Source organism: Galleria mellonella, unplaced genomic scaffold (assembly GCF_026898425.1).
Source record: "Galleria mellonella isolate WM207_F2 unplaced genomic scaffold, CSIRO_AGI_GalMel_v1 utg89, whole genome shotgun sequence".
NCBI classification, from domain to species: Eukaryota; Metazoa; Arthropoda; class Insecta; order Lepidoptera; family Pyralidae; genus Galleria; species Galleria mellonella.
The window spans coordinates 516947-533091 of record NW_026442169.1 but is presented as its reverse complement, the minus strand read 5'-3'; the positions used below and the strand labels follow the sequence as shown (position 1 = coordinate 533091).

At 39.8% G+C, this 16145-nt stretch overlaps 1 protein-coding gene across 1 annotated transcript in view; it reads left to right on the top strand.

Annotated features, from left to right (window-relative positions):
- The window catches only part of LOC113519921 (E3 ubiquitin-protein ligase Ubr3), a 151192-nt gene extending 145034 nt beyond the window's left edge, over window positions 1–6158 (top strand). Inside the window, exons 29-32 of the mRNA XM_052902242.1 lie at window positions 1406–1681; window positions 3657–3875; window positions 4583–4722; window positions 5904–6158. Coding sequence (XP_052758202.1) covers window positions 1406–1681; window positions 3657–3875; window positions 4583–4722; window positions 5904–6021 — 753 coding nt within the window. The 3' untranslated portion in view covers window positions 6022–6158. The remainder of the gene's footprint in view (window positions 1–1405; window positions 1682–3656; window positions 3876–4582; window positions 4723–5903) is intronic.
- The last annotated feature ends 9987 nt before the right edge of the window (window positions 6159–16145 follow it).

Here is a 16145-nt window from a genome sequence, read left to right as displayed (position 1 = left end):
ATTTTCCAAGTGGGGCCGTGATATTTATAGCATGCGATGTCGGCCTCCTATAATCTTCCAAGTGGGGCCGTGATATTTATAACATGCGATGTCGGCCTCCCATAATCTTCCAAGTGGGGCCGTGATATTTATAACATGCGATGTCGGCCTCCCATAATCTTCCAAGTGGGGCCATAATATTTATAGTATGCGATGTCAGCCTCCCATAATCTTCCAAGTGAGGCCATGATATTTATAGTATGCGATGTCAGCCTCCCATAATCTTCCAAGTGGGGCCATGATATTTATAGCATGCGATGTCAGCCTCCCATAATTTTCCAAGTGGGGCCGTGATATTTATAGCATGCGATGTCGGCCTCCTATAATCTTCCAAGTGGGGCCGTGATATTTATAGTATGCGATGTCGGCCTCCCATAATCTTCCAAGTGGGGCCGTGATATTTATAGTATGCGATGTCAGCCTCCCATAATCTTCCAAGTGGGGCCGTGATATTTATAACATGCGATGTCGGCCTCCCATAATCTTCCAAGTGGGGCCGTGATATTTATAGCATGCGATGTCGGCCTCCCATAATCTTCCAAGTGGGGCCATGATATTTATAGCATGCGATGTCAGCCTCCCATAATTTTCCAAGTGGGGCCGTGATATTTATAGCATGCGATGTCGGCCTCCTATAATCTTCCAAGTGGGGCCGTGATATTTATAACATGCGAAGTCGGCCTCCCATAATCTTTCAAGTGGGGCTATAATATTTATAGTATGCGATGTCAGCCTCCCATAATCTTCCAAGTGGGGCCGTGATATTTATAACATGCGATGTCGGCCTCCCATAATCTTTCAAGTGGGGCTATAATATTTATAGTATGCGATGTCAGCCTCCCATAATCTTCCAAGTGGGGTCGAGATATTTATAGTATGCGATGTCAGCCTCCCATAATTTTCCAAGTGGGGCCGTGATATTTATAGCATGCGATGTCGGCCTCCTATAATCTTCCAAGTGGGGCCGTGATATTTATAACATGCGAAGTCGGCCTCCCATAATCTTTCAAGTGGGGCTATAATATTTATAGTATGCGATGTCAGCCTCCCATAATCTTCCAAGTGGGGCCGTGATATTTATAACATGCGATGTCGGCCTCCCATAATCTTTCAAGTGGGGCTATAATATTTATAGTATGCGATGTCAGCCTCCCATAATCTTCCAAGTGGGGTCGAGATATTTATAGTATGCGATGTCAGCCTCCCATAATTTTCCAAGTGGGGCCGTGATATTTATAGTATGCGATGTCGGCATCCCATAATCTTCCAAGTGGGGTATAATTATCCTGTTCTTGTTTTATATTATCTGAATGATGTCCCGGTAGCGGCGTGAGGAGCAGCAGTGTACGATTGTATGGTCGGGCAGGTGCAGGAGCTGCTGCTGCCGTTCGTGCGCATCGCGGCGCTGCTGCGGCACCACGTGTACGGCGGCGCGCTGCCGGCGGGCGCGGGCGGGCCGCAGCAGGAGTTCTGGCGGCTGGCGAGCTACCTGGAGCTGGCGGCGGGCGACGGCGGGCCGGGCGGGCCGGGCGCGCCGGGCGCCGCGGGCCGCGCGCTGCCGCCGCACGCCGCGCCCGGCGCGCGCGCGCCCCGCGCCTGGGCGCGCGCGCTCGGCACCGCCGCGCAGCGCGGACAGCTCGCCGTGAGTACGCCGCCCGGCTGGGCATCCTCACTAAGCTCGTTGCATGTGCTACTGCCGCCGCACGCCGCACGCCGCACGCCGCACGCCGCACGCCGCGCCCGGCGCGCGCGCGCCCGCGCCTGGGCGCGCGCGCTCGGCACCGCCGCGCAGCGCGGACAGCTCGCCGTGAGTACGCCGCCCGGCTGGGCATCCTCACTAAGCTCGTTGCATGTGCTACTGCCGCCGCACGCCGCACGCCGCACGCCGCACGCCGCACGCCGCGCCCGGCGCGCGCGCGCCCCGCGCCTGGGCGCGCGCGCTCGGCACCGCCGCGCAGCGCGGACAGCTCGCCGTGAGTACGCCGCCCGGCTGGGCATCCTCACTAAGCTCGTTGCATGTGCTACTGCCGCCGCACGCCGCACGCCGCACGCCGCACGCCGCACGCCGCGCCCGGCGCGCGCGCGCCCGCGCCTGGGCGCGCGCGCTCGGCACCGCCGCGCAGCGCGGACAGCTCGCCGTGAGTACGCCGCCCGGCTGGGCATCCTCACTAAGCTCGTTGCATGTGCTACTGCCGCCGCACGCCGCACGCCGCACGCCGCACGCCGCACGCCGCGCCCGGCGCGCGCGCGCCCCGCGCCTGGGCGCGCGCGCTCGGCACCGCCGCGCAGCGCGGACAGCTCGCCGTGAGTACGCCGCCCGGCTGGGCATCCTCACTAAGCTCGTTGCATGTGCTACTGCCGCCGCACGCCGCACGCCGCACGCCGCACGCCGCACGCCGCGCCCGGCGCGGGGGGGCCCCCCGCCTGGGCCCGGCGCTCGGCACCGCCGCGCAGCGCGGACAGCTCGCCGTGAGTACGCCGCCCGGCTGGGCATCCTCACTAAGCTCGTTGCATGTGCTACTGCCGCCGCACGCCGCACGCCGCACGCCGCACGCCGCACGCCGCGCCCGGCGCGCGCGCGCCCCGCGCCTGGGCGCGCGCGCTCGGCACCGCCGCGCAGCGCGGACAGCTCGCCGTGAGTACGCCGCCCGGCTGGGCATCCTCACTAAGCTCGTTGCATGTGCTACTGCCGCCGCACGCCGCACGCCGCACGCCGCACGCCGCACGCCGCGCCCGGCGCGCGCGCGCCCGCGCCTGGGCGCGCGCGCTCGGCACCGCCGCGCAGCGCGGACAGCTCGCCGTGAGTACGCCGCCCGGCTGGGCATCCTCACTAAGCTCGTTGCATGTGCTACTGCCGCCGCACGCCGCACGCCGCACGCCGCACGCCGCACGCCGCGCCCGGCGCGCGCGCGCCCGCGCCTGGGCGCGCGCGCTCGGCACCGCCGCGCAGCGCGGACAGCTCGCCGTGAGTACGCCGCCCGGCTGGGCATCCTCACTAAGCTCGTTGCATGTGCTACTGCCGCCGCACGCCGCACGCCGCACGCCGCACTTCGATCACACTGATAATCTTCGACTATCGAGGGTCGAAAATATAAGATAATTACATAAAAAAAGAGTGTTCCATTGCACAACCTGAAAAAATCACGTAACTAGCCATTGAATGTTGCTTTTTTTAAAAACATTCGAATTTAAGATAATACTTATAGAAAAATGTAAAAAGAATCAGAAAGTCACTAATAACGTGCAAATCGCACTCCCGTATTGTAAGAACTGAATTGTAAATATCAAAATGGTCTTAAGTAAATAACAATGTAAACCCCATCTATGTGATTTTACACTGACAAAATAAAATAACACCGAATAAGACAACTAGTAACAATATGGCCATATGGTCCCAGCCACCCCTTGCTTTCCCGTGGGTGACGTAAGAGACGACTAAAAAAGGGCAAGCGATAGGCAGCAGCGTCCCTCTTAAAACATCTGTAAAGGCTGACTGCCGTTGCCAATCTGCCTACCAAGCATGGCAACTACTAGCAAAACCTTCCTAGGAAGAGGCTTGTGTTCAACAGTGGGTAGTTGAAAGATGCTATATTGGCTAAATGTCGGTGGCGCGGCAGGTGCGGCGGCTGCTGCGCGGCGCGGCGGGCGCGTGGGCCGGGCCGGCGCTGCTGGCGCTGCCGCGCGACTACGACCGCCTGTTCACGTACTACCACGAGCGCGTGTGCCTGCAGTGCGGCGCCGTGCCCAAGGAGGCCTCCGTCTGCCTGCTGTGCGGCACGCTCGTCTGCCTCAAGCAGCCCTGCTGCAGGCAGCACCAGGTGGCCGAGGCCGTGCAGGTACTACTACACCCGCCCGCTACACTACACTACACTACACTACACTACACTACACTACACTCTCAGCGCGCAATCTTACTTTGGAACAACTGGGTTAACTCTCTATCAATTAAAAAGTCCATTGCTTGTTACCTTTTGAAACATAAACCACTTAATCAAAAGATCTAAAACGTGTTATAGTACATTACTGCATCGGCCAGCAACTGAGACATTGATAGACGAACGTGCAAATGTAGGCCGAGGCGTAGCCGAGGCACACATACGTGAGTCCATCAATGTCTAGTTGTGGCCAAGGCTTGTATAGTACTTTTTTCAAACAATGCGCGGAAATCAATAACACAATTTAACTTTTTAAGTTCAATGACGAATAACGAAGAATAATAATAATATATATTTATTCTGGTGGACTAATATATAATATATTTATTCTTTTCGCTTACAAAATAATCACAAGATTAGTGCAAAATCTGTAATAGTTAAGACTAGCTGAGATTAGCTAGTAATTCTCTTTATACCTCGTAAATATTGTATCTACTCTCCTTCTCTGACATCTGCGGCAACTGAAGCGTAGACTTGTGGCATCCATTAGCGTATGGTAACTGACGCGTGTTTCAGAGGGGTTGAGGTCAGGTCGCAGCAGGCGGTGGGGGGTTTCCGTACAGTACTTTAGTACTATTAGTAATACTGTGGTTGTACTGTGTCGGCAGCACGCGATGGAGTGCGGCGGCGGCACGGGCATCTTCCTGGTGGTGACGTCCACGTACATCGTGGTGATCCGCGGCCGCCGCGCCTGCCTCTGGGGCAGCCTCTACCTCGACGACTACGACGAAGAGGACAGGGACCTCAAGTCAGTCTCCTCGACTCATCACTATTTTTTTTTTTCAAACAAACTGGCCACTTTGTGTAGAATGACCGTCTACATAGGACATATTATTATTATTATTAATAAGTGTGAAAATTTGTATGATTAATGTTACTCTTTCATGCAAAAATTACGGGACGGATTTTTAATTAATTGCTATATTAATTGTACTCAAAGTTTTATTTTTTTTTTATTTTTACTATCTACTACTAGTGCGAGTATGAGGATGTAGTTCTTTTTTATGAATGAATGAGCGAACGAATGCTTTAACGATGTACTTCTGTTACGCACCTAAAGTTTCCGAGTCGTATAAGGCTCCTGGCATAGTTTGCTAGTTGACGGGTTTACATGCCCTCTAAAATCCGAAGCAAGTGACGGTCGTATTTAAACGATGTGAACATTTAATAATTATATTATTTTATGTTAAGAATGTTTGTAACAAAGTGTGGCAACGTCGCAATTCACTGTCAGTATTCGAAAACAATAGGAGAATTTTCAATATTTCTGATTGATTAGAAAACTGCTCTGCATACGAATTGGAAGGAAAATCATGCTATAATATTATAGAATAACATTATTTTAAATTATTTATTTATTTTACTTTGAAAGGGAAACATACAATATCTAAAACATATAAAATAGTATACACAACCATAACATAAATCAGTAAAGTTTCCACAATAAACCAAACTAAATAATCGAGAGCAGATGATCATTGATATTATATATGATATTGATGAACATAAAAATATATATATATAATAGTATATACATACACACACGCACACACACATATAAATATGTGCGTATGCATACACACACACACACACACACACACACACACACACATACACACACAATTATATTATATTATTATTTAAGAGAATATTATCTTTGAGCTGCCACTGAATATATAGATTTTGATGGCGAAAACGTATTTGGAAAATTTCAAAGCATAATATGAAGTAACTGCAAATATTGATGGTAACATTGTATGCGACATGTTCTACTATTAACATTTTGGTCCGCTAACAGAGCGATTTTCAAATGATCAGTTGGGAATATTGGAAAATGTTGAATCGTTTATTGAAAGTTGATAGATAACTGCGTCGTTGCCGCAGTTCGGTGAGTAAAAATAATGAATGGTGTTTATTGGTTGGTGGCAGACGCGGCAAGCCGCTGTACCTGAGCCAGGACCGGCTGGAGCTGCTGCAGGCGCAGTGGCTGGCGCACCGGTTCGACCACACCAAGCGCACCTGGGTCTGGCACCGCGACTCGCTCTGAGCCGCCGCGCCCACGCACGCACACGCACGCACACGCACGCACACCCACGCGCACCCACGCGCACCCACGCACACGCGCACGCCTCACAGGTCGTATCCACTGTTATTGTTACCGCTTCCGAAAAGTTTATACGCGGCGTGCCCCTCTCTAATATTTGTATCACACACGCAAACACAGAAATAAGACCAAACATCACCATTGGACCATATTACGTATTTAAAAATACCATATGGAACGTTCCAGCAATTCTCACACATGTCTATTATAAATACATCTACCTAAATACTACTTTTCAATCCTACTTACTAAATCAAATGTTTTATGCATTACGCTTAATTTTTATGCAGTTTTAATAATACTGTTTCACTCTATCCGATGTATTTTAAAGATATTACAGTATCCGGTTGCAATTTTTGTCCGCCGCAATGATTTAACGCGACTAAATTTTGACATATGTCTTATTGTTTCTGTGAATAAGTCAACGAATAATTATTGTAAATTATTACCGTTCCAATTGAGACAGACTTTATAACAGGGGTGGTCGACTTGACTAGACTCGAAATCCACTGTTTACTGACGAAACCCCTTTCTTTTTTATTTTATTAAAAGGGAAAATATGTATCTGAAAATTATTCTTAGTAACTACTTATTTATATTAGTGTGAGCATTGCGTCTGAGCATCTTCCGCTAGATTAGCAAAATATTATATTTCTTGCCTTGCCACAATCGACTGGACTAATAGTCGCGATCGGCCTGTTGACCACACCTGGTATACAGTAAGCCAGTTTTATTGTAACTATTAGAGAAATTGACTAGTTAATAGTATTTGTAAACTAGATTATTTATAACTTGATCTCTCTATCTCTTTCTTCACTTTGTTCGTAATGAAAGTGTGTCACCATTAACGAAGGGTTTTTGTTTTCGTGTGATCTACTTAGGATATTTAAACGCTTTCATTTTTTTTTTTTTTATTTCTTTCGAAATAAAACGATGGATACTTTTTTTTATGTATTTTGATCTACTTATTTGTAATTATATTGATACGTTATAATTTTAATATAATCTCGACTAGTTTGCGCTATTCTCTTGTTGTCTCTTTCTAAATATACACCAATAGAGAAGGAGACAGAATTTATATGGAGGGTAGTGTATTCAAGCCTGACTGTGAAAAAACCAATGATTAATATTGAGTATGAAATATTATTTTTTTAATATGGAAACGTCTTGTTTCTTATTTCAGTATTCATACGTTCCGTTTACCGTCCGTTCGTTCTTCTATTACCTACGTGTCTTAAGTTTTTTTATTTCCCCCCTCCGTTAATTTATTTTTCGCTTGTGATTTTTTTATAGTCAGGCTTATTTTTTTTTTATATAATTAAGATTGTATTGTAGCCCTTTACATTGTCCGATCTCGCTGTCTTTCACTTGTATACAATATTGGTGCATGACAAATGTTCGGTCAGTGTAAACGCCCGTCGAATGTCGACCCATGGTCCGGCGGGCCTTCGTTTAGATAGCACCATAGCACCAACATTGGGCCAACATTCGACCCAACTCGTCGTATATTGCCAGTAAAAGATTTTAGAATATACAAAAAGATTGTGCATTTCACATTTTTTTTATTTTATATAGAATTAAGTCTGTGATGGAAAATCAATAGAGCGGGATAGCTATATGATGCATAGTGCAATAGTAGTTTTTTTTTCTTATTATTAATTTGGTTTGTAGAAATTTTCATTTGGCTTTTACGTTTTTTTTTTTTTACTCTAATGTCGTTTTTAAAGAGAATAATAAATCGTTCGTAATTAATGCACAATCTAGGTACGTTACAAGATCTTTGCGTGAAACTTGTTAATAATGATTGATTGGTATGTAAATATTAGGTGTCAATTTCAACAGATGTCCAATGGGTGTTGCCACGGCTGTGAATATGTAAATTTACTTTCTCTGTTAACACAGTTGACGATGTCACATTAGAGTATAATATTAAATTATTATTATTTTTAATATTTTTTTTACACACACATATATATATATATATATATATATATATATATATATATATATATATAATTAAAACTATATACGATATTAGATTAACTTCGGATAGTCCATACCAAATAATGATGCCCTTTGCGTGCCCACGCGAAATAAATGTGAAATAATGAAATCGTGTTTTTTTTTAATATTGAGAAAATTGGACCAAGACATCACGCTATAATGAACTTTACGATACTAGTAATATGGTTGAAAAATGAATTTATGGAAGAAACATTTACAATTGATACTTCATGTTATACTATTGAGGACAAGTTTACATATATTACTTTTTTTAGTAAAAAAAAAATTACTATTCAAGTGAGCTATATTAAATATTGAGGATCTGAAATGACCACAAATTGAGCGAAGTCAAGATAATATGAATAGAAAATACATACTAGATAAAACAAAATATTAATACTGTGTATGCTTTAAATACACAATCGAGACTTGACGTAATATAAAAGTTTTTACAGGTAAATAGTACTTACATACCTGCTTCTTTACTGTCGACGTTTCGACGTGGATTGAACCATGTCGTAGTCACGACACGACTGAAGTGAGGTACGTACGTAGGTACTATTTGCTTGCAAACGTTTCTCGTCACGTTAAGTCCCAATTGTGTATTTAAAATATGTGTAAACAACACGAGAAAGTTTAAAATTAACCGCATCTATACTAGACAATACAATACAATGATAATTTTGCAATGAATAGTTAGTGTTAAGATGGAAAAAAAAAAACAATAAAGTAAGATATATTTTGTACAGATCCTCTGAATACGGTATGGGTGTGTCTGAGGGGTGAACTTCGCACGTTATAAATTTGTAACCCTGACGTGTCTATATTAAAAATAACATTTTATGAACCCAGTTTTTTTTTTTTTTACTTGTCCTATTTAATAAACAATCTTGACTCTGTGTGCTTTTAAAGATATTGCTCAGTCATTTATATTTGATACTGAAATATTAGTGTACAAATATAAATAAATATTTAACACAGAAATAATTTGTTCTTTTTATTAAAATTGTTTAAGGGTACTCGCTAAAATTGTTTATTTAAAAGGACAAGTAAAGAAAGGAGGACTTGAAGGGGGATAATCAATAGGCCCAGTGCTGGTGGTATATGGGCGACTGAGTCCTGAGCTGCTCAATGTAGCGTTTGCATTCATTCGCTTCAACATACCCTAACATCTATTATTCCTTATTATTCATAAAAACTAAACATATCTATTTTCAATTTAGTGATTTATCACTTTTTTTTTAATTGAAAATTTTACGTAAAAGATTAAAAAAAAACTATTTAAAAAAAAATAGCTAAAAAAAGGTTTTGTACATTTGATGTTTACATGAATAAGGGGATTATTTTTATTCATATGTTTTACGGCTCTGGATGTAAATTCTTTTAAGCGTAAAGTATTAAGCAGCATTCAGGGTTGCCAGGTTATAACGTGCGAACAGTATTTATTTCTCTATTACAGCTTAGTCCCCAGCGCATTTTGTTAATTTTAAATCAAGAATTGTGCCCTTTTTTCATAAAAACTAAAATGTCCTACCTATTTTAACTATTACACTGTTTTGTCACCTTTTTTTTTTCAAATTGGAAATTTTAAAAATAGAGACAAAACAGTTCAATAGCAATAATAGGTTCACGAGTGGTTTGATGATTTTATGAAAAAGAGGCTTAGTAATTATTTACAAACCAAATTGTATTTCATTGGTGTCGATTCTGAGAAGTCATATGTAACTACATATAAAAAAAATACTATATATACTTAAGAACAGCACACACAAAACAAGAACAAAAAAAAACCAAAACCAAACAAACATACAAAATTGTATACAAATAGAAAGCAATTAAATTAAATTCATTTCAATTAAATGTCTAAATTAAAAATCTAAATTAAAAAGAAATAATAATAATAATCAACATCTCAGACGGTTGGGATTCCGAGGCGGTTCACTCCCGGGAACGATGCAGAAAGCAGTGCTCTTAGATTCTGCCCGCATTGTACGCCGGTTTCTCTCCCTGGGGCCCTGAACCCGGGCCGATTGTGCTTCTGCCGGGGGTTAGTTGCCATCTCCTCTCCTAAAGAGGGGAGATGTGAATTTTTGCAAAGTTTAATAGATAATAATCAATAAACAAACAAACAAACAGTAGGATAACTCTTGAATCCAACGTCGATCTCAATCCGAATCTATTGCTAATGACAATTTAATACTGCGCTACTTCAATGTAAATTAGATTTTTCTAATTAAATCAATAAATTATACGCCTTACTGTCCGACTTGACCCACTGAAACTGCGCAGAGATGTTGCATCTCTGTGCATCTTCTACCGAATTTATCATGGGGAGTGCTCTGAGGAATTGTTCGGATTGATATCTGCTGCTGATTTTCACCACCGTACAACCCGCCACAGACTAAAGTTTCATCCCAATCATCTGGACGAGTGGCGGTCTTCCACCGTGCGTTTTTCAAGGCACTTTCTTCCACGCACAACCACTCTTTGGAATCAACTTCCAGCAGCAGTATTTCCGAACCGATACGACAATATAACCTTCAAGAAAAGAGTATATTCTTTTTTAAAAGGCCGGCAGCACACCTGCAATGCCGCTGGTGTTGTGGGTGATCATGGGCGGCGGTAGTCACTTACCATCAGGTGAGCTGTATGCTCGTTTGCCCCGTGTGTTTTAAAAAAAAAAAATATTCTATGATACCCCATAAAATTGTACTCATTATAATAATTAATTTAATTGTCCACTGTCGAACATAAGCCTTCCCCTTGGAGAGCTCAGCAGGCGGATTGGCGACCGCAGTTAAGCTTTTAGAGATGTTTTAAGAGAAATGCTGCTGCCCATCCCTCGCCCTCCATTTATTCGCCTTAACGATACCCACGGGAAAGGAAGGGGTGGCCTATTCTATGCTGGGACCACACGGCAATTAAATTATATTATCGTGAAATAATTAAATTAAAATTTTTGCTTAAGAAATAAATTTAGAAATACGACGCCTCAGAATCGACAAGTACACTTGTATCCATAGTTTTGGATGTAATATGGAGCTGTGACGATTTAGAGTCGTACATTAGGTGTTTTGGATATTTTCATATAAATGTCTTTACTACGCAGTTTGCTAACATCACGCTAGCATCTTCTCTAGGTCGTACTGTAAACCAGCATCTTTATTCATAAAAACGTCTAATCTAACTTTAGCTGTTAGTGTTTTTATTTTTTTATTTTATATGAAATAACTAATTTTAAAGAAAGTGACGATTAATCTAATAGGATTTGTGGATATTCGTTTTTATGAATAAGAGTGGTAAAGCTCTGATAAAACGACGCTTTTTATAAAATGACAATCGGAACATTATATCTTTATTGTGGTATGGTGTTATCTCGATTTGGTCGTATTATAATTTTCATGTGCAATCTGGAGTTACTGAGGCCTTTGTGTTGTATAGAAGTACATTTATTTATGGAAGACGTACGCTATCGATATTTATTGCATTTCGTTGAAAATAAGTTTTTTTTTTTATTTTAAATAGTCGGCAAAGGCAATGGAATCATTCTATCTGTAATGATATGTAGAGTACAGCTCGTTGCGACTTGTGAGCGCCTGCTGTGTGCATATAAATATTGATAGTGTAACAGTTGTTAAAAGAAAAAAAAAATATTGTGTCAAAATTATATTATGTAGTCGTAGTCGTTATAAAATTTTGTAGTTGTAATAGTTTTACTGTCAGTCTGTTTTGTGGTTACAACGAACGTATGTTGACAAACGACGGAGTATTCGTTATACTTAATTGTACTAGGTTTTTTTTTTTTTGTGTACACGACGCCGCTGTAGCCCCGCGTCGGTGGATAATAAGCCGTATTGCTATGACGATAAATAATAATTTAGTTTGTATATTGTCATTATGTGTTGTCGTACCTCAGTACCGCGTCTCGAGTGCTCGCACCATCCGAGTAATTTTGTTAATTCTTGTATGTATATTGTTCTTGTATATATTCAATCATTAAAGTTGTTGATATTTCGATTGTGATTTTATTTAACTCTCTCTTTAGTCTAAAAATTTGCATAGACAGATAGGGGGCGTTCAAGTATTGGCTAATGCAATTTTTTAAGATCCCCCCCCCCCATATAACGCACCGTAACATCTTTCTGTAACCCCCTCCCCTTCTGTAAAGTTACTTGACACCGACATTAACGAATACTGACAACGAAAACAAAATTAAATTGAATTCCCTATGAAATATAATATAAATGAAAAGGCTTGCCAACTTTTGAAACTGCCCTAGTTTTTTTTTATTCAAATAAAAAAAATCTTATATAAAGCTTTCCTCGAACTCCCTCTCGCCTTTGTAACTCCTAACGTTTACAAAATCCTCAAATTTCGTTATGTAATACTTGAACACCCCCATATATTGTCGGTGAAGGAATAAAATCCACTTTTTTATATTGGATTTTTAGTTTAGAAGCTTGTCCTTTCGCCATTACATATATATTAGGGGGGGGGGGGGGGATATCGTTATGAAATTACATGGTATAGAGGCATAACACCTTAATCTTCAGGAATGGGGTATCATGGGCGAAACAGTATACTCTGTTATGTCCATGGTACTGCTCATGTCTATAGGCGACGGTTACCACTTTCCATCAGGTGGGCCGTCAGCTTGTTTGCCATTCTAAGTTGTATATAAATATATATATATATATATATTTATATATATATATATATATATATATATATATATATATTTTTTATACAACTTAGTTCTCTTTGTCGCCTCTTACAGCACCTACAGGAAAGGAAGGGATGGCCCATTCTATGCCAAAAAATAAAAGGATATCATTTATAAATTTATCCAAAAAAAAATAAAAAAACAACATTTGTTAAAAGTTTATATTGTACATCAACTATGATTTGTTTAGAGGTAGAACATCCTACTCTTAAATTAAACGGCTAACGTGATTACAATTAATAAAACAGTTAATTTTGTATCGTACGCCGCATTAATATCATCTGTAGGCGGAGTGAGTAACCAAGACAACGTTATTGTAGGATCATTATATCCCTTCGTAGCGTAACAAAAGCTATATATTAGATGCATTTCAAATATTTCGTCTGTCCAATAACTAATAGCGCAAAAATTTTATGGCAAAGAGAGCAGATTGTAAATAAAATTTCGTCCGTCCCACTAGTCTCAGTGTCGTCCCATGGTGGGACAATTGACACTTGTCCTATCTGTAGGCTGCTACCGTGGGATGGACGAATAAAGTTTTTCGTTGGCAACGATTGATTGATTACAATTCTTAACATAAGCTCGATAAAGTTACATACAATATTTATTATATATTTCAATTCATTAAACAAAATTTCATCAAGTAAATAAATTCTGACGAAATATTTGCATCATCTATAACTATAATGAAATAATTATATTTTTTTTTTGTCAAAATAAAATAAAAAAAAAGGTTTTATCACAGAAAACAATAAATACTAATCGAACGTATATTATATATAGATGGCATCTTAAAAATATGCACCAAATTGCAAAATAAATCTATCGTAAAGAGTCACTATGTATAAATTCAAACTAAGAATAGTAAGTATAAATATAAATACTGAATATAATTCTATTCAGTTATTTCTGTATAAAAAATTTTTCAAAATATGTACCCTAAAATAATTTCCGTCTAATCGAAAAGGAATGTTATTTTAAAAAAAAAACCAATATAAAGTGAACTCTATGTACCATATGTTCAACTTATTAATGCATTACATTTTATAGGCGATTTTTATGACCATTTTTATACAATACTAACCAAATATTTGGCAATACTACAATTAGTGCTCACTTATCAGGCTAAGAAAGGGAGCACTAATTTATAGCTAGTGGGTTCGCCTTAGATATCACGTCACCGTCGCAGGGTGACCTTGAAATGTTTCGTTACGGGTTTATATTTATTATTTATATGTATTTAATAATAATTATATATTAACCGATTAATTTCCCGCACGACGCATCCTGCCTGTACACGAGGTGATATATATTTTTCATTTATAATTCTCCAACATTTGGCTGTCAGCAGTCAAGATCAACATTGTCGCAGTTTGCGTGTCATATATTAGTTAAATAGCTAATTTATTCACATCAATTACAGCAAACAAATAAGAGAGACAGTAACATATATTTCTTCTTTCTTTTCACGTGTATGCCACAGTAACACAAAATGGCCACAACTCATTTTATCGCCTTGCCCTCAAAAGTGCAAAGCACTAATTTTATTAGGTATTTTTATGTTATCTATCGTATTTTTATAACCTTTTAATTTTTATAATAACCAAAATATTCTCTTAGAACTATTATTTATTTTAAACAGAGATAAAGGAGTTCTTGTAAAATTTGGCCAAGTGTAAATACAGCATGATACGCCGTGCGAAGATACAGCGCGTAATACAAACCCGTCGAGCGAAACATTTAAAGATTATGGATAAATACGGCAACATCCCCTCGTGTTCTATTAAAATAATGCCTTACTATATACACATAACTATCATATTATATATGTAGGTACAAGTTCTAAAAAATTCTGAACACATTTTCAATAAGATATGGGACTTTATAATTCATAGTGTTCAAATTACGTTACGCCCATCCGCCGTCCACATCACCACTTTCTTGTCTATGGCACAAATGTAACAAAAATATTTGCACCTCGAAACGAATACAATAATTCTATTTATATTTATACTATATATATTATAATAAGTAGGCAAGCTGAAACTAAAATACCGTTCTCCGTATCCAATAGGCCAATTATTTAATTAATCTATCACTAAAAAAGCAATATTTACGTATATAGGGTGCGCTCTCAAATCTATATTTTTATTATAATCGTTATACTTTTATAACTGATAACCTTCCATATAATGGTTCAAATCTGATGTATTCACTAATTAATACTATTTGACACGACTGAATTACGTGATCATGGAAAAATATAGTTGTGTTATTTCTATAAAATAAGTAAAAAAAAAAAAAACTAAATTAATTGGGTAAAACTAATTTAGTTAATAGTGTAATACCAAATATTTAAACAATTTTAGTAATCAAAATAATTTAGTTTTAGTAGGGTTATGCTAAAAACTAAATTACATTGAAAATAATTTAGTTTTTAGTTTAAACTAAACTATTTAAAAAAAAACTAATTTATTTAACATAATTAAAAAGTGAACACATCAGATTTGCAATAATTAATTAACTAAAAAACTAATTGCGTATATTTTATGCACAGTTAAATTATACAATAGAACACTATTAATATATTTATTACAATATACTGGTCGTTCTGAGATCTGTTCGTCACCAATCTGGCTCCAATACTGTTACACATTTTCTATATTATATTTTCCGTATAATTTGAACAAAATGTGATACTTCTTGGCATTGTTTGCAATCTTTTTAATCACTTTTACTGTCAACTGATGACTATTAAAAAAAAAAAATATAACTATTTTAACGAAAAATCGTATTTTAAAATTTGAAAAAAAAAAAGAAACAGTTTTTTACGTGTTTTTAGAAGTCAACAACGTTCCGAATCCAGCGGTGGGATCATTATAAAGTGACTATTTAAAAAATCTCTGTTTTAAATTAAAATTTATTTTTATTATAAAATAATCTGTTAGCGTATCTAAAATACATGTTTTGAAAACAACTGCTTTTACTACTTCCATTAAATTGATTGTGGCCATCGAAATTTGTATTGGACATAGTACATTCTAAACATATTATAAAACAGAATTCACCTTTAACCGACTTCAAAAAAGGAGGTTATATGTTTGATTGTTTATATATATGTTTTCCAATCCTTACTTGTCGGGTCCTTTTTACCCTATACCCCTGGTATAATCGTGTTGGCCAAGAAGTAGCACATTCTATCCATTCACATTGCGTTGTAACCACACCGTGCGGTCATGAACACTCGTTGACGCTTGACGCCAACAATCGCGCCCGCATCATCACTCACCATCCTCACAATACAGGATAAAAAGTCTATGTCATACTTTAGCCGAAATTA